We start from the raw sequence: 23881 nt of genomic DNA, 5'->3' as shown, positions 1-23881 counted from the left end.
TATTCAGATGCTGAAGAACCTTTCTCCTGCGGGTAAAGGTTTTCTTCTTCATACTTATAATCGCATCTGGATTGAGGGTCTTGTTCCCATATGCTGGCATGAGTCTATTATTGTCCCGATTCCTAAGCCAGGGAAGGACAAGCACTTGCCTTCCAGTTATCGATCCATCTCCCTTACCAGCTGTGTCTGTAAGGTGATGGAGCGAATGGTTAACTCTCGTTTGGTTTGGCTGCTCGAATCTCGACGCCTACTTACCAATGTACAATGTGGATTTCGTAGGCGCCGCTCTGCTGTTGAGTATCTGGTTACCTTGTCGACCTCCATTATGAATAACTTGTTGCGGAAGCGCCCGACCGCAGCTGTATTCTTTGATTTGGAGAAGGCTTAAGACACCTGTTGGAGGGCGGGCATTCTCCGCACCATGCATACGTGGGGCCTTCGCGGTTGCCTCCCTCTTTTTATTCGTGCCTTTTTAATGGATCGACAGTTCAGGGTACGTGTGGATTCTGTCCTGTCCGACGCCTTTCGCCAGGAGAATGGGGTGCCACAGGGCTCAGTTTTCAGCGTCGCTCTCTTCGCCATAGCGATCAATCCAATAATGGATTGCCTCCCAGCTGATGTATCAGGCTCCCTTTTCGTGGACGATTTTACCACCTATTGCAGCGTGCAGCGTACTTGTTTCCTGGAGTGCTGTCTTCAGCGTTGTCTTGACCGTCTTTACTCCTGGAGTGTCGCCAATGGCTTCTGTTTTTCTGCCGAGAAGACGGTCTGTGTTAACTTCTGGCACTATAAAGAGTTTCTCCCACCGTCCTTACGACTCGGTCCCGTTGCTCTCTCATTCGTGGAGACAACAAAATTTTTAGGTCGTACATTTGACAGGAAACTTAGCTGGTCTCCACATGTGTCATATTTGGCTGCCCTTTGTATCCGTTCCCTAAATGTCCTCCGTGTTCTCAGCGGTATGTCGTGGGGAGCAGATCGAGCCGTCCTACTTCGCCTATATCAGTCGATCGTCAGCTCAAAGCTGGATTATGGGAGCTTCGTATACTGCTCTGCACGGCCGTCCATCTTACGCCGTCTCAACTCTATACAACATCGGGGTTTACGTCTTGTGATCGGAGCATTCTATACTAGTCCCGTCGAGAGTCTTCATGCTGAAGCCGGTGAATTGCCACTAACCTACCGGCGCGATATACTGCTTTGTCGGTATGCCTGTCGGCTATTGTCAATGCCCGACCACCCGTCTTATCGTTCCTTTTTTGACGACTCTCTCTACCGTCAATACAGGTTGTATGTCTCTGCCCTGCTACCCCCTGGAGTTCGCTTTCGTCGCCTCCTTCAGCACCTTAATTTTTCACTCCCTGTAACCTTTCTAGTGGGCAAGAGCCAAACGCCACCTTGGCTCCAGGCTCAGGTTCGCGTTCACCTTGACCTCCCATAGGAGGTTACTCCAGCTTCAGTATACCGCTCCTGTTTTGTCGAACTTCGTTCGAAGTCCATTAATGTGATCTTCATTTATACAGATGGCTCTAAGACCAATGACGATGTCGGGTGTTCTTTTATTGTCGGGGCACACAGTTTCAAATACCGGTTCCATGGCCATTGTTCGGTCTTCACAGCTGAGCTATTTGCCCTCTAACAGGCTGTTCTTTACATCTGCTGCCACCGACATTCTGCTTATGTCATCTGCTCCGATTTCCTGAGTGCTATCCAGAGCCTCAGTGATCCGTATCCGGTTCACCCTTTCGTGCACCGGATCCAACGCTCTCTTCAGCAGCTGGCGGATGACTTGGTTCTCCGGTTACCTTTATGTGGGTTCCTGGCCATGTTGGTATCCCTGGGAACGAAGCTGCAGATGCCGCGGCCTAGGCTGCGGTCCTCCAGCCTCGGACAGCGTCTTGTTGTGTCCCTTCATCACATTGTAGCAGGGTCATTTGTCAGCACATTTTATCGCTGTGGCATGCCGATTGGGCTACACTTACGGACAACAAGCTTCGGGCCTTGAAACCTCTTCCCACAGCTTGGACGACCTCTTCACGCCCTTCTCGGAGGGAGGAGGTCGTTTTGGCCCGGTTACGAATTGGACACTGCCAGTTCAGCCATCGCCATCTGCTGATGGCTGCGCCGTCGCTGGTGCCGTTCTGCCCATGTGGGCAATTGCTGACAGTACGCCACATTTTAACATCCTGTCTGAATTTTAATACACTGCGCGTTGATCTTCGCCTGCCATGTACTCTGGATGCCATTTTAGCGGATGACCCAGGAGCAGCTGCTCGTGTTCCTCGCTTTATCCACTTGACAAACCTGTCTAAGGACATTTAATTATGCTGTGTTTTAATCCTATGCCTGTTAATATGTCTTTTATAGTGTTGTCCCTTTTAGCTGCTGTTTTAACCTTGTGCCTCGCAGTGCATTCCTAACTTAGTCTGGGCGCTAATGACCATTGTAGTTGTGCGCCCTGAAACCACAAAAAAAAAAAGCAACGTGTTACATGTCGAGATTGTGGGGAGAGCACCATTACCCTTGCTTGCTAGACTGTAGGATTCTGCAGAAAGAACGGAAGATAATGGAATAAGACCATGGTCCGACTGACCTACGCTGAGGCTAAGCGAAAATATGAGAGGCTCCGTCCTGTGTGTATGACATCGACCTGCGCCGCTGCTATGACAACGGTTCTACCATCTCCTGTTTCACAGTTGGCTCTCAGAGCCATCAGACTTCACCTGTTCCCTTGATTTTGGGGGGCACTTCCCTCCCTGTTGCTCCTGCACCACCTACTTCGGGAGCAATACCACCCCCTCTTCCCCCCAAACCATCAGGGACATGAGTCCCCACTTCTCAGCCAGAGAAGCGTAAGTGTTCTTTGGCTCCTCTTGCCAGGAAGTGGTCCCTTGGGTCACTCCCTTCCCAGGTTCCGACCAGTGGAAAAGTAGATACCCGCCAGTAGCCACAGGTAGCTGGTCGTAGGGCTTCACGGTCCTCCTCAGTCTCTGAGACTGACCCACTGAAGCCCTCCCAGCCAGAAACAGAACAGCGAGAGAAACCAAAAAAGAAGGCGGCACCCAAGAATCCAGACCTTGCGGTGGCACCCGTACAACCACTTCCTACAAGCTCTGCATCTGAGGATGTGATGGAGATTTTGTCATCCGCTGAGGACCTAGATCTCGCCGGACGCTCAGACTCAATGGATGTCGATCGCACAGGTACTGAATCAGTGGCAGCAGGTGACCCTGAGGCATAAACCCTTGAGCGCTTCATGCCTACCTAGCCTAACAATGACGTCATCCTCCAGTGGAATTGTGGTGGTTTTTTCCACCACCTGGCTGAGCTATGGCAGTTGTTAGGCCGTATACCTGCTTTCTGCATTGCTCTCCAGGAAACCTGGTTCCTGGCAATGCGAACCCCTGTCCTCCGCAGCTATAGGGGATATTACAAGAACTGTAGTGAATATAATAGGGAGTCAGGTGGAGTTTGTGTCTATGTCCTGAACTCAGTGTGTAGTGAACCTGTATCCCTTCAAACTCCTCTTGAAGTTGTGGCTGTCAGTATAAGGACGATGCAGGAAATAACTGTCTGCAACATATATCTTCCTCCAGATGGTGTGGTACCCCTGAACATCTTGGCTGCCCTGCTTGATCAACTCCCTAAACTTTTCCTATTTCTGGGAGATTTTAACGCCCATAACCCCTTGTGGGGTAGTCCCATGCTTACTTCCCGAGGCAGAGGAGTAAAAAATTTACTGTCCCAACTCGACCTCTGCCTCTTAAATACTGGGGCCGTAAAACATTTCAATATGGCCCATGGTAGTTACTCGGTCCTTGATTTATCAATCTCCAGCTCAGGACTCCTACCACATATATCCACAGGAGAGCACATGACAACCTGTGTGGTAGTGACTGCTTACCCATCTTCCCGTTACTTCCCCGGCATCATGCCCATGGACGTCTACCCAGATGGGCTTGAGATAGGCAGATGGGGAAGCCTTCACCTCTGCTGTCACTGTAGAATCTCCCGCACAAGGTGCCATTGATGTTGTAGCTGACCAGGTCACCACAATGGTCGTTTCTGTAGTGGAAAACGCGATCCCTCATTCTCAAGGGTGCCCCCAGTGAAAGACAGTCCCATGGTGATCGACAGTAGTCGCTGAGGCCATTAAAGAGCGTCAGAGAGCTCTAGAGTGACATAAACGGCACCCTTACCTACAGCAGCTCATAGTCATTAAACGGCTCCGTGCCTGGGTTTGCAAGCTTATACAAAGACAAAAGCAGGAGTGCTGGAAGAGAAATGTCTCAACCATTGGGTGCTATACGTCACCTTCCCAAGTCTGGACCAAGATCAAATGTCTTTTAGGGTACAAGACCCCAACGGGTGTCCCTGGTGTTCACACCAATTGCGTGTTGTCTACCGACGCAAATGCAATTGCTGAGCACTTTGCTGTGCACTTTGCCCGTACCTCTGAGTCAGAGTATTATCTCCAAGCCTTTCACGTCCCCAAACGACAGATGGAAGGGAGGATTCTCTCGTTAACTACACGCCACAGTGAACCCTATAATGCCACATTTACAGAATGGAAGTTCCTCAGCGCCCTTGCATTTTGCCCCGACACAGCTCCTGGGCCATATCGGATCCACAGTCAGATAATTATGACTGACTACAAGTGACATCTCCCTATCGCCTTCAACCGGATGTGATGCGATGTCATCGTCTTTCCATCCCAGTGGCCTGAGAGCACCGTCATTCCGGTGCTCAAACCTGGTAACAACCTGCTTGACTTGGATAGCTATCAGCCCATTAGCCTCACCAACATTGTTTGTAAGCTTCTGAAACATATGGTGTGTCGGCGGTTGAGTTGGGTCCTGGAAACGGGTAGCCTCCACTGATAATCTGGAATCCCTCGAGTCTGCCATCTGAACAGCCTTTTTGAGGTGCCAACACCTGGTTGCCATCTTTTTTGACTTACGTAAAGCATACAACACAACCTGGTGACATCATATCCTTGCTACACTGTACGAGCGGGGTCTCTGGGGACCGCTCCCAAATTTTATCCAAAACTTCCTGTCGCTTCATACTTTCCGTGTCCAAGTTGGTGCCTCCCATAGTCCTCCCACCCCCCCACCCCCCATCTCCCCCAAATAAGCAGGAGAATGGCGTCCTGCAGGGCTCTGTATTGAGTGTCTATTTCTTTTTAGTGGCCATTAACGGTCTAGCAGCAGCTGTAAGGGCTTCAGTCTCACCATCTCTGTATGCAGACGATTTCTGCATTTCGTACTGGTGCTCCAGTACAGGTGTTGGTGAGCGGCACCTATAGGGAGCCATCCACAAGGCGCAGTCATGGGTTCTAGCCCATGGTTCACAGTTTTCAAACACAAAGTCGTATGTCATGCACTTCTGTCAGTGTCATACCGTTCATCCGGACCCAGAACTTTACCTTCCTGCCGATCCACTCACTGTAGTGGAGATATATCGATGCCTAGGACACCATTGACTTTGCTTCCTCGTCTTTGTCAGCTTAATTGGAAGTACTGGCAGCAGCTCAATGCCCTCTGTTGCCTGAGCAACACCAATTGGGGTGTAGATCGCTCTACGCTTCTGCAGCTCTACAGAGCCCTGGTCCAATCCCGAATTGACTATGGGAGTGTGGTTTATTGTTCGGCAGTGCCCTCAGCATTGTGTTTACTCGACTTTGTGCACCACTGCGGGGTTCGACTAGCGACAGGAGGTTTTAGGACAAGTCCGGTGACCAGTGTACTGATGGAGGCTGGTGTCTCTCCACTGCAGATCAGACGTGCGCAACTGCTCGCCAGTTACGCAGCACACATTCATAGTTCCTCTGAGCATCTGAGTTACAGTCTCCGTTTCCCTGCCCGCAGAAGTCCATCTCCAGGATTGACGGCCCATGTCGGGGCTAACGACTGCAGTTCCTTCCCTCCGAACTGGAGTCCTTCCCTTTACCACCTCTACTTGCGGTCCGTTCACGTATGCCTTCATGGTGTACACCTCGGCTACAGCTTCGTCTGGACCTTTTGCATGGCCCTAAGGACTCTGTTAACCCATTCTCCGCTGTCACTTCCTCTAGATTGTTGTCATGTTCCGGGGCTCTGACGTGGTTTACACAGACGGCTTGATGGCTTATGGTCACATAGGCTTTGCGTATGTTCATGGAGGACATATTGAACAGCACTCCTTGCCAGATGGCTGCAGTGTTTTCACTGCAAAGCTGGCGGCCATATCTCATGCTCTTGAGCACATCCACTCGTGCTCTAGCATGTCATTTCTCCTGTGTACTGACTCATTGCGTAGTCTACAAGCTACCGACCAGTGCTACCCTCGCTATCCTCTGGTAGCGTCCATCCAGAAGTGCATCTATGCCTTGGAACAGTCTCGTCATTCAGTGGCGTTTGTGTGGACTCCAGGACACGTCGGAGTCCCAGGCTACAAACTTGCCGACAGGCTGTCCAAACAGGAGACGCGGAAACCGCTTCTGGAGATAGGCATGTCCGAAGCTGACCTGCGTCTTACGCAGCAGGGTTTTCTGGCTTTGGGAGACGAAATGTCGTAACAGTATGCACAACAAACTGTGTGTCATTAAGGAGACTATGAATGCGTGGAAGTCTTCCATGTGGTTCTCTTGCAGGGAATCAGTTGTCCTCTGCCGGCTCCGCATTGGCCATACATGGCTAACGCATGGTTACCTACTCTTTCGTGAGGACCAACCTGTGTGTCGCTGTGGCTCCCAAATGACAGTTGTTCACCTCTTGCTGGACTGCCCACTATTAGCTGCTCTTTGGCGGACTTTTAATTTTCCCAGTTTCCTACCTTTGGTGTTGGGCTTCGATGCCTCAGCAGCATCTTTAGTTTTACATTTAATCGTGAGAGTGGGTTTTATACTTCTATATAGGTTTTAGTGTATGTACTTTGTCCCTCTGTGTCCTCCACCGTAGTGCTTTTAGGGTCTTTCTAGCATCTGTCTGTTGTTTTCTTGTCCTCTTGTTCCTTTTAGTGGTCGTTACCTTTCCTTTGTTTTGTGGTTTTCCTCTCTTTCCGTTTTGTGTTATATGTCTCATCCGTTTTTTTTTTTTTTTTTTTTTTTTTTTTTTTTTTTTTTTTTTTTTTTTTTCCCCTCACACTTGTGACATTTTTTTATTAGGAACAGGGGAATGATGACCTCGTAGTTTGGTCCCTTCCCCCCTCTTTTAAACCAACCAACCAACCAATCCACATTTGCGTGAACATTGAGCATTGGGACTGTATGCGTTGTGAAACACCGTTTAAAAGAGTCGGTGCACATTTCTCTTAAAAATCTCTAGAATTCTGATTTCAGGAATACATATTGAAAATTAACATTTGTCATTTTAATGTCTATGATGTACAACTACGAGAACATTCCACTTGCTTTAGAAATTTCTTCTTAAATGTATAAAACTGACAATGTATCAAGTTTTATATAAGTGAGCCAAGTTGATATTTCCCTAAATAGAAACTATTAGATATCCATATATTCTATTAGATTTCATGTTCTTTATTTTGTACTGTCAAAACTTACATTAATATGGATTATTGGGTAGTAAATGTAGTTCTAATTAAATTAATATGCAAAATAATAACTATGCATGCAATGATATGTGTGCAAGAGATGAATTCTAATGTGAAATGACTTGCAAGGAAATTGCTTTTCATTGTCATATGTACTGAAATATAAACTTATGCTTTGCAGCCCACAGCTGCAGGGAGTGGGATACCCCAAGTGAAATGTTATTTAAATGGCATAAAGATTCCTCGAGTGGTACGCATAAAGACACTACTAGTAAAGGTGATAGGTGTAGTGTGCTCTGTTGTTGGAGGCTTGGCTGCTGGTAAGGTATGTATGGCTCTCATGGTATTTTGATTTAGAATGGGACTAGTGCATGTGGTGTTCCTTGGACTGCTAAAAATGAAGTTATAACCTAGTGGATTACAAAATATACTTGGGTGAGCGAGGTAGAAATGCAACAGAAATTTCTGTATCCCACACACACCTCACTCCCCCCCCCCCCCCCACACACACACACACCCACCTCACTCCCCCCCCCCCCACACACACACACACCTCACCCCCCCACACACACCTCAATCCCCCCTCCACACACACCTCACCTCCCCCCCACACACACACCACGCCCCCCCCACACCTCACACCCCCAACCCCCCCACAACACACACCTCAGCCCCCCCCCCCAACACACACATCTCAGCCCCTCCCACACAACTCAGCCCCCCCCCCACACCTCAGCCACCCCCCCCCCCACACACCTCACACCCCAACCCCCCCCCCCCACACACATCTCAGATCCCCCCCCACACAACTCAGACCCCCCCCCCCCACACACACCTCAGGCCCCCCCCCCCCACACACACACACACCTCAGGCGCCCCCCCCCCCACACACCGCAGCCCCCCCCCACACGCACCTCAGTGCCCCCCCACACACCTCAGTCCCCCCCCCCCTGCACACACACACCTCACTCCCCCTGCCCCCCCACACACACCTCACCGCCCCAACACACACACGCCTCACTCCCCCCCCCCCCGCCCCCACCACACACACCCCTCACTCCCCCCCCCCCACACACTCCTCACTCTGCCCCCCCTCACTCCCCCACCCCACAAACACACGTCATTCCCCCCCCCCCCCTCACTCCCCCCTACCCCCCACACACCCCTCACTCCCCCCCACACACACCTACCACACACACACACACACACACACACACACACACACACACACACACACACACACACCTCCACCACACACACGCCCCCCCAAACCTCCCTCCCCCACACGCCAACCCCCGCCCCCCCCCCCCCCCCCCCCGCCGCCCCCCCGCACACACACACCTCAAACCCCCCGCACACACACACACACACACACACACACACACACACACACACACACACACACACCCCTCACTCACCCCACCCCCCACACACCACTCACTCCCCCCCCACACACCTCCCCCCACACACAACAGAAATTTATGTATCCCACACACACCTCACTCCCCCCCACACACTCCTCCCCCCCTCCCCCCCCTCCCCCCCTCCCCCACACACTCCCCCCCACTCCACCCCCCCCCAACACACTCCTCACTCCCGTCCCACACACACACCCCTCACTCCCTCCCATACACACACACCTCACTTCATCCCCTCCCCCCCCCCTCCCACACACACACACCTCACTTCATCCCCTCCCCCCCCCACACACACACCTCACTTCATCCCCCCCCCCACACACACACCTCACTTCATCCCCCCCACACACACCTCACTTCCCCCTCCCCCCCACACACCTCATTCCCCCCACACCCACTTCACTCCCCCCCCCCCCCCCACATACACTAGTAACTCCCCACACACACACACAAACACTCGTAATGCCCCGTCCCCACCACCCTCCCAACTCCCCCCCACCCCACTCCCTTCATCCTCCCAACTCCCCTCCCCCCACCACACTCCCTTCAATCCTCCCAACTTCCCCCACCTACTCTCCCAAGGTGCTCTCACCCATCTTTTTGCAAGCATCAGTACTTTCACACTGTATCCTTATAATAAAAATCTCAGTCAATCCTTGTACATTTTCTATCTGTGAAGAAGTCAGTTGTTTTCATTTGTCTAATTTTACACATTAATTAGGAAGGTCCCATGATACACTCAGGAGCTGTTGTGGCTGCAGGCATTTCGCAAGGAAAGAGCACAACATTGCGTCAAGACTTCAACATATTACAGTACTTCAGGGAGGACCATGAGAAACGAGACTTTGTCTGTGGAGGTGCAGCAGCAGGTGTTGCTGCAGCCTTTGGTGCACCTGTTGGTAAGTTTACACCTCTGATAATCTTTCACACTTTATTAGGTTGACGCTTTTTCCCCTTCTCATTTGGCCTCCTTGTAAGAGTCTCTTTCTGTGATCGAAAATAACTAAAAGTCCTATGGGGAGAAGAATGTCACCAGCTTTATGATGAAAAGATCGTCTGCTTTCATTTGTGCAGAGAGTGCCCCCTATGGCATTCAATCTCGTTGAAGACTACCATTGTATGCTACTTCAATTTGGTTTTGTTGTTACTTTCAATATAGTTTCCAACTTCTTGATTCATTAATTTTTGATATGTAACAAGCTGTAAATAATGTGTTGCTGTGATGAAGTTTTTTGTGACTTAAATTTAAATCATTCTACTTTCACATAGTCATCTCGTGTGACTGAGTGTCTTGCAAAATGTTAGTGGTACGTTGTGATTATAATTATTTCAGTCTTCATCAGGTATGTATGTGTAATACAGACATGAACAGTAAAAAGTTCACAACTTTTCAACAATTCTTGTTTATTGCATTCTATTGTCTTCTGTGTCCTGTGTTTTGTCCCTTCTGATGCTTCTTAAAAAAATTTCTTGTTGTCTAATGACAATTTTCTTCTTCTACTTTTTGTTGGATTTTCTCTCATCTATTTCTGTTCTTTTTCTTTACACTACATATGTATGTTAGTTTCATGTAATAGATCACTTCAAGGAGAACCTTCAGGGATGTGGAACGAGTCAAGGTATACACGAACATAACAGAAAGACATCACAGAGACATAATTTACATGCTGTATTAACTATAAATTATTATTGTCCTGCTTAATGCTATCTACCCTTGTTCTTATCGTTATCATTGTTGTAGTTTTGTTGTTGTTGTGGTCATGGTCATCTTCAGTCCCAAGACTGGTTTGTTGCAGCTCACCATGCCAGTGTATTCTGTAAGTTTTCATCTCTGAATAAATACTGCTTGGTGTTTACATCTCTTGGTGTCCCTCTATAAGTGCTACCACCCTACACTTCCCTCCAATGCCAAATTGACAATTTCTTGTTGCCTCAGGATGTTTCCTATCAACTGAGACCTCTTTCAGTGGGCTGTGCCATAATTTTTTTTCTTTAAGTAGACTCATTGTCTTTCCTCATTAGTTCTTTGATCTACCCATCAAGTCTACAGTATTCTTCTGTAGCAATATGTTTCAAAAGCTTCACTTCTCTTCTTGTCTGAACTGTTTGGTGCCCATTTCACAACATAAAAGGCTGCACTCCAGACAATAATACCTTCAGAAAAGACTTATTAATGTTCAAATTTGTATTTGATGTTATTTCTTTTCAGAAATGGTTTTCTTGCTTTTGTCATTTTGCATGTTCCTCCCCCAATAAGTGTGTGGTGTGCACTGGTGCCCGAGTTATTGCAGCCTTTCTTCTTTTCCAGGTTGCTTTATCTTCCACTTCCTTTTTCCTCCCAGTCCTTATTCCTCTCCCATTACCCCTACCTTTCCCTCTCTTGGTGTTCTTATTTATGTAGGCCCAGGTATCCTACTGACTTAATTTTGTCTTGCTGTTTTGGTTTCTTTGCTTTTGCTCCTCATTTTTCGCTTTTCTTTTTTGGGGCCCCTTAGGGATTTGACATCTGTAGTGTGAGCCAGATGCGGAAGAACTCCCTCCCTTGGTGAGGGTTCTTCCCCCCCCCCCCCCCCCCCCCACCACCGTTTTCTTGCATGGTGGAACTATTATGCACCCATTTGGCTGTGCCCCCTGACACTACAGGGATCTCACTGCTGGTACTTTCGCTGTGAACACCTTGAAAGCCTAAGAGTGGTTGCCCTGCAGGGATGGGTGATACCCTTGATGTGAACCCCTGATTGGAGAGGATGGTACCAGGGTGGACGATTGGCACTTCGAACATGTTATATTCTCTGGCTGCTCTTCCGTGGCTGTGTCTCTTCCTAGGAATAGTTCTGTCTCAGTTCCTGATTCTGCCTTCTCAGGCTTTCTCTCCTTGGCTTCCCTCTGGGAGGGGGGCCAAGCCTGCCAGCGTGAGTGAACCCTTTCCATGGTTCCTGGTCTGTTTCAGGAGTGACGGGGAGACTTCTGTGGCCACCAGACTCCCTTTCTTTTGTGGATCACAATGAGTACAAGTTTGGTGAAACAGAGTCCTTAATCAAGATGAGATCTGGTCCCCTCCGTATAAAGTCAACTTTTGCCAGCAAGTCGGCCTTCCTCCATGGCTGCAAACATTTGGAGGCATCCCAGTGAATATCACTCTTCACGAATCTCTCAGTATGACACAGGGTGTAATTTTCCACCTTCTTCTTCAGTCCAGGGATGAACTTAGGGCCAATCTGGAATGATGAAGCCTTCATTTCGTCCAGCATGTCCTGAGATGCTCTAAAGCCAATCATGTAGACACTAAACTGCTCTGGTCTACATTCTTCCCACTCATTGGAATGTTCAGTGTATACAAAGGAAAAAATAATCCAGGAAATAAATATCCTTGACTGTCTCAGCTACTTTGAGGCCCAGAAGAAGTTTGACAGACTTCACCCTGTGAATCTCTAATCTATCCTTGCCTCAGTTACATCTTCGCCTACTTCCCCCTCCCCCCCCCCACCTTATTCCCTCTCCTGCCCCTCTTCCCTGCCCCCCCCCCCCCCCCCTCCCCCCATGGAATCTCCCGCACTTTCTCCTCAAGGAATTGCTGTTGCTCCTCTTCCTCTTCAGTCAGAGAAGAAATCCTCCTCTCTGGCTCCTGCTGGAATGGAGCACCCTCTCAGAACACGTTTCCACAACATACTCAAGATAGGAAGTCTGCTACGTCGGGTCGGATGATGGCCCCACACTCCGAGGGCCCCAAAGCCACTTGTTCTCTGTCCAATCTGAACATCACTACCGTTTGTTCCCTTTCTGATAACACATCCTCTCTCCTTCCAAGGAAGAAGAAGCAGCAGCACAAGTCCAAGGACGAGGCTTCCCAGCCATCCTGGAGGGGCTTCACCCCTTCCTTCTCACTTTGAATCAGCTCCAGTTTTTATGGATGTCAATTCGTCCTCATCAGTTACGACCACTGTCCCAGTGACATGACCTGCTGTTGGTTTCTTTATGTCTAACCTGGAATCTCGCCACATGATAATCCAGTGGAATTGCAAAGGATATTACCGTCACCTACCAGTGATAGAACAACTTACTTCCTCTTATTCTGCAGTCTGTCTTCCTCTTCAAGAAACACACTCTCTAATGCTTTAGATGACAAGAATCGATGTGGAGCTGATTTGCCAACTGCACACCTCTCTCACATCGGTTGACTTACTTGGTAAGCACTGCCAAGCTTCTTCTCTGGATAGTCGGCCACGTCGATCTCCTAAAACTTCTCCGAAGAATACTGCTGGTTAACGGAATTTATCAAAGTCTCTCTCTCTCTCTCTCTCTCTCTCTCTCTCTCTCTCTCTCTCTCTCTCTCCCCCCCCCCCCCCTCCCTCCCATGAAATAAGTGGATACTTGCAGAACACTTTTAGTTTAGTCTTGGTATATTTCAACTTCCACAAAGAACAAATTCACAGTTTCTCACATAAATATTCGGAAGTAAGTTAACCGATTTGTCTCACATTAGACTCGATTAAATACATTTACAATAGCGTTGGTCTAACAACCATATAATTTATGAAAATGTCTTGCTTCTAGCAAGTCCAACACATGAATTACTTGAAAGTCTAACCTCATTTCTTCCTTTGTCCTTAAAAATCATCACAGTCACTAAAAGCACAGAATAATACATAAACACTCCTTGTTCTTCTGTACACATACACTGAAACTGTATGGATTGTACAACAGGTACTTGCTGTCCACCATTCGGCCGCTGCGTCTGCAATTCGCTCGTGACTGTTTTTAGACCTACACACACAAACATGCAATGCGCAGTAGGTCGGATTCATCTCTCTCACACTTATATTTAAAATATTGTGTGTTCGAGATGGAGGAAGGCCAAGTGGTTCTAGAATTTACACAGAAATTCTTGAAGCACTACATATCCCCCCCCCCCCCCCCCCCCCCCCCCCCCAGATTGGACACGCAATATTTTATGTACATCTATATCACATATAACAATAATTCATATTTCAACAGTATACCTTGTTCTTTACATAACCGGGAATACTCTTTTTCTTATTATTTAGCTCTTATTTTTTCATTTTACTTTAATTATAAAATGTGAATATTTCAATCAATGTTGGAGTTCGTTTTCGTATATCTAGGAATTGTGAGGAATAAACCTTTAGTTTCCATTGTAAGCTCCAGGTGTTCATGACACTTAAGTACTTTATTCTTTATTCTAATTCCTTGTACTATTTTTCCCTTAGTACATACTAGTATCATTATTTATAGTAATTTGTAGTCCGGAGGAACTCTGGGAAACTGAATTTTTCGACACTTGTAAACTCGCATAAAACATAATAAAGCTAGTGGTATATAGAATTCAAACTTACCAGAATACTTCCTATTAAATGTGTGACTTCTGTCAGGATACTATCCTTTCCCCTAGGATCAGTGCCTATACCTTACATGTGTGTGGACCCTATGAGTTCACTTCCTCCTTTTGTTCTGGTAGGTACGCACCTTTATAAAACATTCCTATTCATGAGGCCACAGGTCGTCCTATCTCTATGTAGGTACACCTGCCCTATATCCTTAGCAAATTCCGGGTACGCCCCCCTTATCCTCTGAGTAGGCCTCACGGTTCATTGCCCTAGTATACATCTTTAGGTACACTATAATTAAATATTTCCTGGTAAAATAAAAATCTATTTTACACTTCACTCTCTCTTCTTAGTACCTTATTTACCCTAGAGTTCTCCTCTACTTTTCAACTTCTATAGTCTTAGTAGATACTATGTCTACACACATTATTCGACTCATGGTAGATACTACGTCTACCTATTCTGTTCAAGCCGCACTAGCCTACTATTCATCAATTTATATGAGTATTCGCTACACTGACTTACATTACTCATGCTTCCTGCTTATGTATACTCATTGTAAGATCATCATAGTTTTTCTATACTTATGGACATATGCGATATGGAATCTTCGTTGTTCTTATATGATACCTTTTCATGTAAATAGGCAATGTAGAACCATCATAATAAAAACAATGTGTGCGTCTTTCTAGATGTACGTATATCTTCTCCCCTACAACCCTTGGCGGTTCTTACATCCTTCTAATCTGTAACTTCATTGTTTGTGTATTCGTATTTCTTTGTGGGTATGTGTAAGTGTGTTTGTGTGTTCTGATTCTTCAGCCTTCTCATGTGAAAATAAGTTGTAGGTTATAGGAAACCACGGAGACTATGGAGGACTTCTGCGATAGAAGTATATGAATATGGAAAGAGGGAAAAAAGTTAGGTCCTCCAAAGAGAAGTAAGAAAGGAAAAAATAGAAATGGTTGCTAAGATCGAAGAAGTGAAAGAAGATAGCCCCAAAGACAGGAAGAAACTCTTCCAAACACTCCCCCCCTCCCGTTCACCTTCCCCAGGATCCCTACCTTGCCAGTACTTGAGTGGGAAGCCAGAGGAGGTGTGGTGTTAAATCGTCTCCTACAGAACAGACATTCCCACCTTCACCCTTGAGGTCCCCGAAGAAAATCTTAGCAACCCTATGGAAATGGCAAATGGTGAAGAACCAGTTACACTTGTTTGTGAGGGTTGTTTGAAAAGTGTGATGTGTGTTCTGTTTTAACCATGATTTATCTGTTGGTGTAAATCATGCTCTTATTTACACTGTCCACCCCTTTCAAAATCAATACAAACATTCCTCTCTACATCACATCTCATAAAGGGCACAAAATATTATATACAAAATATAAAATCCATACACTGCAGTATAACGATTGTTCAATTAGTTATATGATATTACCTTTTTCCACAAATATAATATTCTATTCTGTTCATTTCGTCTAGAGATCACTGTTTATGTGTGATTCTCTTAAATTGTTTTCTATTTTGTTGTCATATCCAGTTTTCTCAGTACTAAAATTATAGGATAGTTTAAAAATTCAAGAATAGATTACAGAATAGTTTAAGATTTGAAGGGAATTCGGTGCAGTAAACTATTTTGAAAGAAACATCGAAAACCACTCTCGGGATCAGACGGTCGTCACTCCGCCCGTTAACACAGAACGTTAACGTCCCTGGGGGATATGTGACTTCGCCCGGGTCCCATGGATCTGATATTAACTTCACTTGAGCAAGTGCAGACCAGTACTTCTCATTAAATTTTGTTTGAAAGTATCACCACTTCCCTAGGTAACACAATCACCACTTCCCTAGCTAACACAACATTAGTTGATGATACATTGTTTTTCTACTTTGTTTTGGATGAGCTTGAATTCTTTCCACATGTCATCTATAACCTTGCTAGTATAAGTTTGGAAGAAGAGGTTATACTCTTAGTAACTTTTCGATCTAAAATTTGTTCAAATGGTTCCTACAAACTACATACATTTATAATATCAAAGTTAGATATGGTCTCTTTGAAGTATTTATTGACATCATCCACTCGTGCACTGACAACTGTAATTTGCGATTGAATAATCGACATCAATTCCTTAGGCTGATCTACACTCCAAAGTATTCATTCCCTGTCTTACATTATTGTACTCACTATTGTACCTGTCTTCCAAAGATGCTAAGTTTTCAATAGGTTCTGATTCTACATTATTACATTTATCTTCAATATCAAACTCTAACTTCTTTACCAAAGCCTGAATTTGATCATTCTGTTTCTGATTAAAGTCAGTGAACATTTGATTTACATGGAAGCTTAAAGAGTTAGTTACTTCATTCTTTAATTCTAATTTCTAACCCTCTACTTTATTATTCCCCCCCCCCCCTCCCCCCAATGAACCATGGACCTTGCCGTTGGTGGGGAGGCTTGCGTGCCTCAATGATACAGATAGCTGTACTGTAGGTGCAACCACAATGGAGGGGTATCTGTTGAGAGGCCAGACAAACATGTGGTTCCTGAAGAGGGGAAGCAGCCTTTTCAGTAGTTGCAGGGGCAACAGTCTGGATGATTGACTGATCTGGCCTTGTAACACTAACCAAAACGGCCTTGCTGTGCTGGTACTGCGAGTGGCTGAAAGCAAGGGGAAACTACAGCTGTAATTTTTCCCGAGGGCATGCAGCTTTACTGTATGGATAAATGATGATGGCGTCCTCTTGGGTAAAATATTCCGGAGGTAAAACAGTCCCCCATTCGGATTTCCAGGCGGGGACTACTCAAGAGGACGTTGTTATCAGGAGAAGGAAAACTGGCGTTCTACGGATCGGAGTGTGGAATGTCAGATCCCTTAATCGGGCAGGTAGGTTAGAAAATTTAAAAAGGGAAATGGATAGATTAAAGTTAGATATAGTGGGAATTAGTGAAGTTCGGTGGCAGGAGGAACAAGATTTTTGGTCAGGTGAATACAGGGTTATAAATACAAAATCAAATAGGGGTAATGCAGGAGTAGGTTTAATAATGAATAAAAAAATAGGAGTGCGGGTTAGCTACTACAAACAGCATAGTGAACGCATTATTGTGGCCAAGATAGACTCGATGCCCACACCTACTACAATAGTACAAGTTTATATGCCAACTAGCTCTGCAGATGATGAAGAAATTGATGAAATGCATGACGAGATAAAAGAAATTATTCAGGTAGTGAAGGGAGACGAAAATTTAATAGTCATGGGTGACTGGAATTCGTCAGTAGGAAAAGGGAGAGAAGGAAACATAGTAGGTGAATATGGATTGGGGCTAAGAAATGAAAGAGGAAGCCGCCTGGTAGAATTTTGCACAGAGCATAACTTAATCATAGCTATCACTCGGTTCAAGAATCATGAAAGAAGGTTGTATACATGGAAGAATCCTGGAAATACTAGAAGGTATCAGATAGATTTAGGAACCAGATTTTAAATTGTAAGACATTTCCAGGGGCAGATGTGGACTCTGACCACAATCTATTGGATATGAACGGTAGATAAAAACTGAAGAAACTGCAAAAGAGTGGGAATTTAAGGAGATGGGACCTGGCTAAACTGAAAGAACCACAGGTTGTACAGAGTTTCAGGGAGAGCATGAGGGAACAATTGACAGGAATGGGGGACAGAAATACAGTAGAAGAAGAATGGGTAGCTTTGAGGAATGAAATAGTGAAGGCAGCAGAGGATCAAGTAGGTAAAAAGATGAGGGCTAGTAGAAATCCTTGGGTAACAGAAGAGATACTGAATTTAATTGATGAAAGGAGACAATACAAAAATGCTGTAAGGGAAGCAGGCAAAAAGGAATACAAACGTCTCAAAAATGAGATCGACAGGAAGTGCAAAATGGCTAAGCAGGGATAGCTAGAGGACAAATGTAAGGATGTAGAGGCTTATCTCACTAGGGGTAAGATAGATACTGCCTACAGGAAAATTAAAGAGACCTTTGGAGAAAAGAGAACCACTTCTATGAATATCAAGATCTCAGATGGAAACCCAGTTCTAAGCAAAAAAGGGAAAGCAGAAAGGTGGAAGGAGTATATAGAGGGTCTATACAGGGGCTATGTTTTTGAGGACAATATTATGGAAATGGAAGAGGAGGTAGATGAAGATGAAATGGAGATATGATACTGCGTGAAGAGTTTGACAGAGCACTGAAAGACCCGAGTCGAAACAAGGCCCCGGAAGTAGACAACATTCCATTAGAACTACTGACAGCCTTGGGAGAGCCAGTCCTGACAAAACTCTACCATCTGGTGAGCAATTCCCTCAGACTTCAAGAAGAATATAATAATTCCAATCCCAAAGAAAGCAGGTGTTGACAGATGTGAAAATTACTGAACTATCAGTTTAATAAGTCACAGCTGCAAAATACTAACGCATATTCTTTACAGACGAATGGAAAAGCTTGTAGAAGCCGACCTCGGGGAAGATCGGTTTGGATTCCGTAGAAATGTTGGAACACGTGAGGCAATACTGACCCTACGACTTATCTTACAAGATAGATTAAGGAAAGGCAAACCTACATTTCTAGCATTTGTAGACTTACAGAAAGCTTTTGACGATATTGACTGAAATACTCTCTTTCAAATTCTGAAGGTGGCAGGGGTAAAATACAGGGATCGAAAGGCTATTTACAACTTGTCCAGAAACCAGATGGCAGTTATAATAGTCGAGGGGTACGAAAGGGAAGCAGCAGTTGGGAAGGGAGTGAGACAAGGTTGTAGCCTCTCCCTGATGTTATTCAATCTGTATATTTAGCAAGCAGTGAAGGAAACAAAAGAAAAATTCGGAGTAAGTATTAAAATCCATGGAGAAGAAATAAAAACTTCGAGGTTCGCCGATGACACTGTAATTCTGTCAGAGACAGCAAAGGACTTGGAAGAGCAGTTGAACGGAATGGACAGTGTCTTGAAAGAAGGATATAAGATGAACATCAACAAAAGCAAAACAAGGATAATGGAATGTAGTCGAATTAAGTCGGGTGATGCTGAGGGAATTAGATTAGGAAATGAGACACTTAAAGTAGTAAAGGAGTTTTGCTATTTGGGGAGCAACATAAGTGATGATGGTCGAAGTAGAGAGGATATAAAATGTAGACTGGCAATGGCAAGGAAAGCGTTTCTGAAGAAGAGAAATTTGTTAACATCGAGTATAGATTTAAGTGTCAGGAAGTCGTTTCTGAAAGTATTTGTATGGAGTTTAGCCATGTATGAAAGTGAAACATGGACGATAAATAGTTCAGACAAGAAGAGAATAGAAGCTTTCGAAATGTGGTGCTACAGAAGAATGCTGAAGATTAGATGGGTAGATCACATCACTAATGGGGAGGTATTGAATAGAATTGGGGAGAAGAGAAGTTTGTGGCACAGCTTGAGTAGAAGAAGGGATCGGTTGGTAGGACATGTTCTGAGGCATCAAGGGATCACCAATTTAGTTTTGGAGGGCAGCTTGGAGGGTAAAAATCGTAGAGGGAGATCAAGAGATGAATGCACTAAGCAGATTCAGAAGGATGTAGGCTGCAGTATGTACTGGGAGATGAAGCAGCTTGCACAGGATAGAGTAGCATGGAGAGCTGCATCAAACCAGTCTCAGGACTGAAGACCACCACAACAACAACACTTTATTATTTAAATCACCAAATTCAATCTTAAAAGCCCCCCACGTTTCGCATAGACTACCAAATTCTCTGCTTTGCGATTCTACTTTGGCATTTAACAAATTTAATTGAGAATTTACTGAGCATAGTTCTTTACTTAAAGTAGCATTTTGAGCAGTTGAAGCTGCACTCAAGGCATTTTGAGCTTTTAAAGTTTCATTTAACTGTAAACCCTGGGCTTCTACCTTTCTTAAAGCCGCTGAATCTGCACTTTGGGCTTTGATTAAATTTACTAATTTGGATCAGTTTGGTACTTCCTTACTCACTTTCGTAGCTATGGCTGGTTCTAATGTTTCCCCAATTCTCTGTGTATTATCCATATTCCTATTAGTTGTTGTTCTAGTAATCATTTAACGAATTAACTCTAAGTATAATAACTATGCCAATAAAGGTCACTCTACTGTTTGTATCACTTCTTGCTAAGGTACTGAAGTTCTATTTTGCTCTCACCCGACGTAGAATTCTTGCAATGTGAGTAAGTGCATGTGACGGCAAGTCATCACTGGTGAACAGCAACCTGGCGGTGTCAGAGGTTTCTGTCGACATCGGCATCAGTAGGCAGCTGTGGAAGCAGGTCAGCACTGGTGAACCACAATCGGTGCTGGTGGCATTGGGTGTTGTTTCCGCATCAGTGTTGCCATGATGTGTGCGAGAGCTGTGTGCTCTCTCCACTGCACCTTCATAGTTGAATTATTCTCGTTATATCTGTTCTTAGTCTAATACATCGAGGTCTTCTTTCTGTTCTTTTAATGTTATTGTTATTACTTCCGTACATCTTCCCTTTTGTTGCATCTGCAAATTTTTCCATTTGATTTTTGGACTTAATCCAATTACACGAAACAGTTCTCTTGTCTTGTTATATCTGGTTGCTATGGCAACACATCATAACTACTTCTTCGATTTCTTCTCAAAATTACAGTTTTTCGAGTCCTTTCCACTGGTTGCCATGCTCTAACGCTTTAGACGGTAGAACGTGTGGAGTAAATGTACAAACTTTATGGTTTCACCAATTCACAATGTATTGGATTATGCAGAATAACATTCTCGCATTTCACATGTAAATATCTCATGTATTTCACTCATATTTGGATCTTCAGAAATGCATTAAATTAACATTCGTAAGCGAGTTGTTTTAAGAACCACTCATAATTTATGAACATGTCTTGCTTCTAGAAAGTCCAACACATGGATTACTTGAAAGTCTAACCTCATTTCTTCATCACAGTCACAGTCACTAAAAGCAGAGAATAATTCATAAAAACTCTTTGTTCCTCTCTACACATACACTGAAACTGTATGGATTGTACAGAAGGTACTTGTCGGCTGCCGTTTGGTCGCTGCGTCCACAATTTGCTCGTGACTGTTTTCAGACCTGCACACACACACACACACACACACACACACACACACACACACACACACACACACACACACACACACACACAGTGCGCAGTAGGTCAGATTAGTCTCCCTCACACTTCTATTTAAAATATCGTGAGTTTGAGATGGAGGAAGGCAAAGTGGTTCTAGAATTTATGCAGAAATCTCGAAGCACTACAATTCCTATGATGAGCACTCTCTAACGATTCTTGGCTGTCAGAGAAACTGTAGGAACCATGCAGGCCCTGCGATAGCATCTAGAGGGGTCTGCAGTTTAGTTCACACAAATGTCATTACATGTCATTAGTGACTGGATCCCCCTTCATACCACCCTGGAAGCAATAGCAGTAAGAGTGCAAATGACCCCAGCAATCACCGTTTGCAATGTCCACCTCTCTCCAGGTAGGCCACTTCCTTATGCTGAACTGCCTACCTTAATAAAGCGAAGTTCTACCACAGTATTGACCAACTTTTTACGGACATTTATTTGTATGTTCTCAATCACGGGTCCCCTACCCACTTCAGTGCTGCTCATGGCACCTTTTCTGCTATTGATCTCATGACCTCCTCTCATGGCTTCACTACATTGGTCACCCCAGGATGATCTTTGTGACAGTGACAACTTCCCAGTGATGCTAGCCTTCCCCTGCCACAAACAAGCAGACGGCCCCCACAAAGGACAGTCCACATGGCCAGTTGGCCTTTATATACATCTGTTGTGCACTTTGACACCTCTCTCTCGGACCGCATTGATGCGGTTATGCAAGACATCTCTGACACTGTTCTTCATGCCGCTGGCACTGCTATCCCCCTATCCACAGGTTCTCCTAGTCGTTGACCAGTACTGTGGTGGACATAGCAGTCACTATGCAGGACTACAGACAAGCATTGCAGTGATGTAAACAACACCCTTCACAGATCAACCTTATCACTTTTAACAATCTCCATGCTAAGGCTCAAGGAGAGCAAAAAGGAATGCTGGGAGTGCTATGTTTCCTCCTTGGGGACATATGCCTCTTTATCATAGGTTTGATCTAAGATTCCTAGCTTTCTGGGCTGTCAGTGACAATCAACTGTCCAGGGTTTTGTCCTACAGAGTGCTCTGTGTTGTCTACATCCATCCGTCCTTGCAGAACACTTCATGACACACTTTGCGACAGCATCGGTGTCATCTTTGTACCCTACTACCTTCCTCTGGCAGAAACGAGGAGTTGAAGGAATCCCTCATTTCAAGCCCTACCAAGCTGAAGCCTAAAATGAAACCTTCACTGAATGGGGTTTCTTGCAGACTCTTACCTCTTTATATGACAAGTCCCCAGGCCTGGATTCAATCCACAACCAGATGATTCAGCACCTAAACATTACCCAGAGGCAACATCTACTCAGGGTCTTCAACCACATTTTGCTCACAGCAATGGCGTGACAGCATAGTTATCCCCGTCCTTAAACCCGAGAAGAACCAACATATCTTGACCAACATACTTTGTAAACTGCTCCAGAGGATGGTTATCTTCAGTTCATGCTGGTACTCAAATCTCAGGGCTTTTTCCCCCATAGTAGTGTGGCTTCTGGGAAGGGTGATCTAAAACTGATCATTTACTCAGATTGGACACAACAGTCTTGACAGGCTTTTACTAACTGCCTGCACCTTGTCACTGTCTTCTTTGACCTACATTTGGCATACGACGTAGTGTGGTGCATATGATTGGCACACCAGTGTCTTGGCAGTTGTCAGCTTGGGAGGCTGGAACTGCCCTTCTCAATCAAGTAGCTTATCAGTTGGCCTCACAAGGGCTGAGGGCACCCTTGCTTGCTAACATCCCTTGGCAGACTTGGTCACCCATCCAAGTGCTAACCAAGCCCAACAGTGCTTAACTTTGGTGATCTGACGGGAACCAGAACCAGTGTTGCCATTTCCATTGCCATTGCCATTGGCTTTATCCACTCCTACTTTAACCATTTCTGTAACTTCATTGATTTCAGGAAACCCTTTCAGTTGCCTGTTTACTGGAAAAATTAAAACTTGTTCTATATGAACATTACTGTTAATTGGAATTTTTCATCCTCCAGTTTAAATAATCTGATCAGTCATAAAAGTAATGTTAAATAAAGTACTCTCTTCAATCTTTTTGAATATTTTGAGGTTTCCTGATTCTTCCAGAATGAAAAACAAATAGTCAAAATAATTGACTCACAACATTGATATCAAAAGGAAAATACGTAATAGCAGCAATACTGAATAACATCACATGTCCGTAAATGGAAAAGTATTTTGCATTAGTCAGTAATAACCTCGTATGTATTTAAGTTATATAATTCTCATAATCATAATTACATCCCTGCACAAACTGGGTAGCATAGATCGAATGAGATGTCTACATGTCGATAGAGAGAAGTTGAAGAGATGATGTAGTGCAGAAGAGTGAAAACTGGGAAATAATACTAAATGACTCAGAATCCTGTGCTTGCTATACATAGCTCACAGATAGTCATTGCCTTGAAGG

The 23881-nt window shown here is 45.1% G+C and overlaps 1 protein-coding gene across 2 annotated transcripts in view; it reads left to right on the top strand.

Annotated features, from left to right (window-relative positions):
* LOC126457786 (H(+)/Cl(-) exchange transporter 7) overlaps window positions 1–23881 on the top strand; it is a 175292-nt gene that overhangs the window by 60120 nt on the left and 91291 nt on the right. For both annotated transcript variants that reach the window (XM_050094371.1, XM_050094370.1), the window contains 2 exons: window positions 7715–7858; window positions 9673–9850. In XM_050094371.1, the coding sequence (XP_049950328.1) occupies window positions 7715–7858; window positions 9673–9850 (322 nt within the window). The remainder of the gene's footprint in view (window positions 1–7714; window positions 7859–9672; window positions 9851–23881) is intronic.

Source organism: Schistocerca serialis, chromosome 2 (assembly GCF_023864345.2).
Source record: "Schistocerca serialis cubense isolate TAMUIC-IGC-003099 chromosome 2, iqSchSeri2.2, whole genome shotgun sequence".
Classification (NCBI taxonomy): domain Eukaryota; kingdom Metazoa; phylum Arthropoda; class Insecta; order Orthoptera; family Acrididae; genus Schistocerca; species Schistocerca serialis.
Note: the sequence above shows the minus strand (reverse complement) of the source record. Positions and strands in the feature narration are given on the sequence as shown.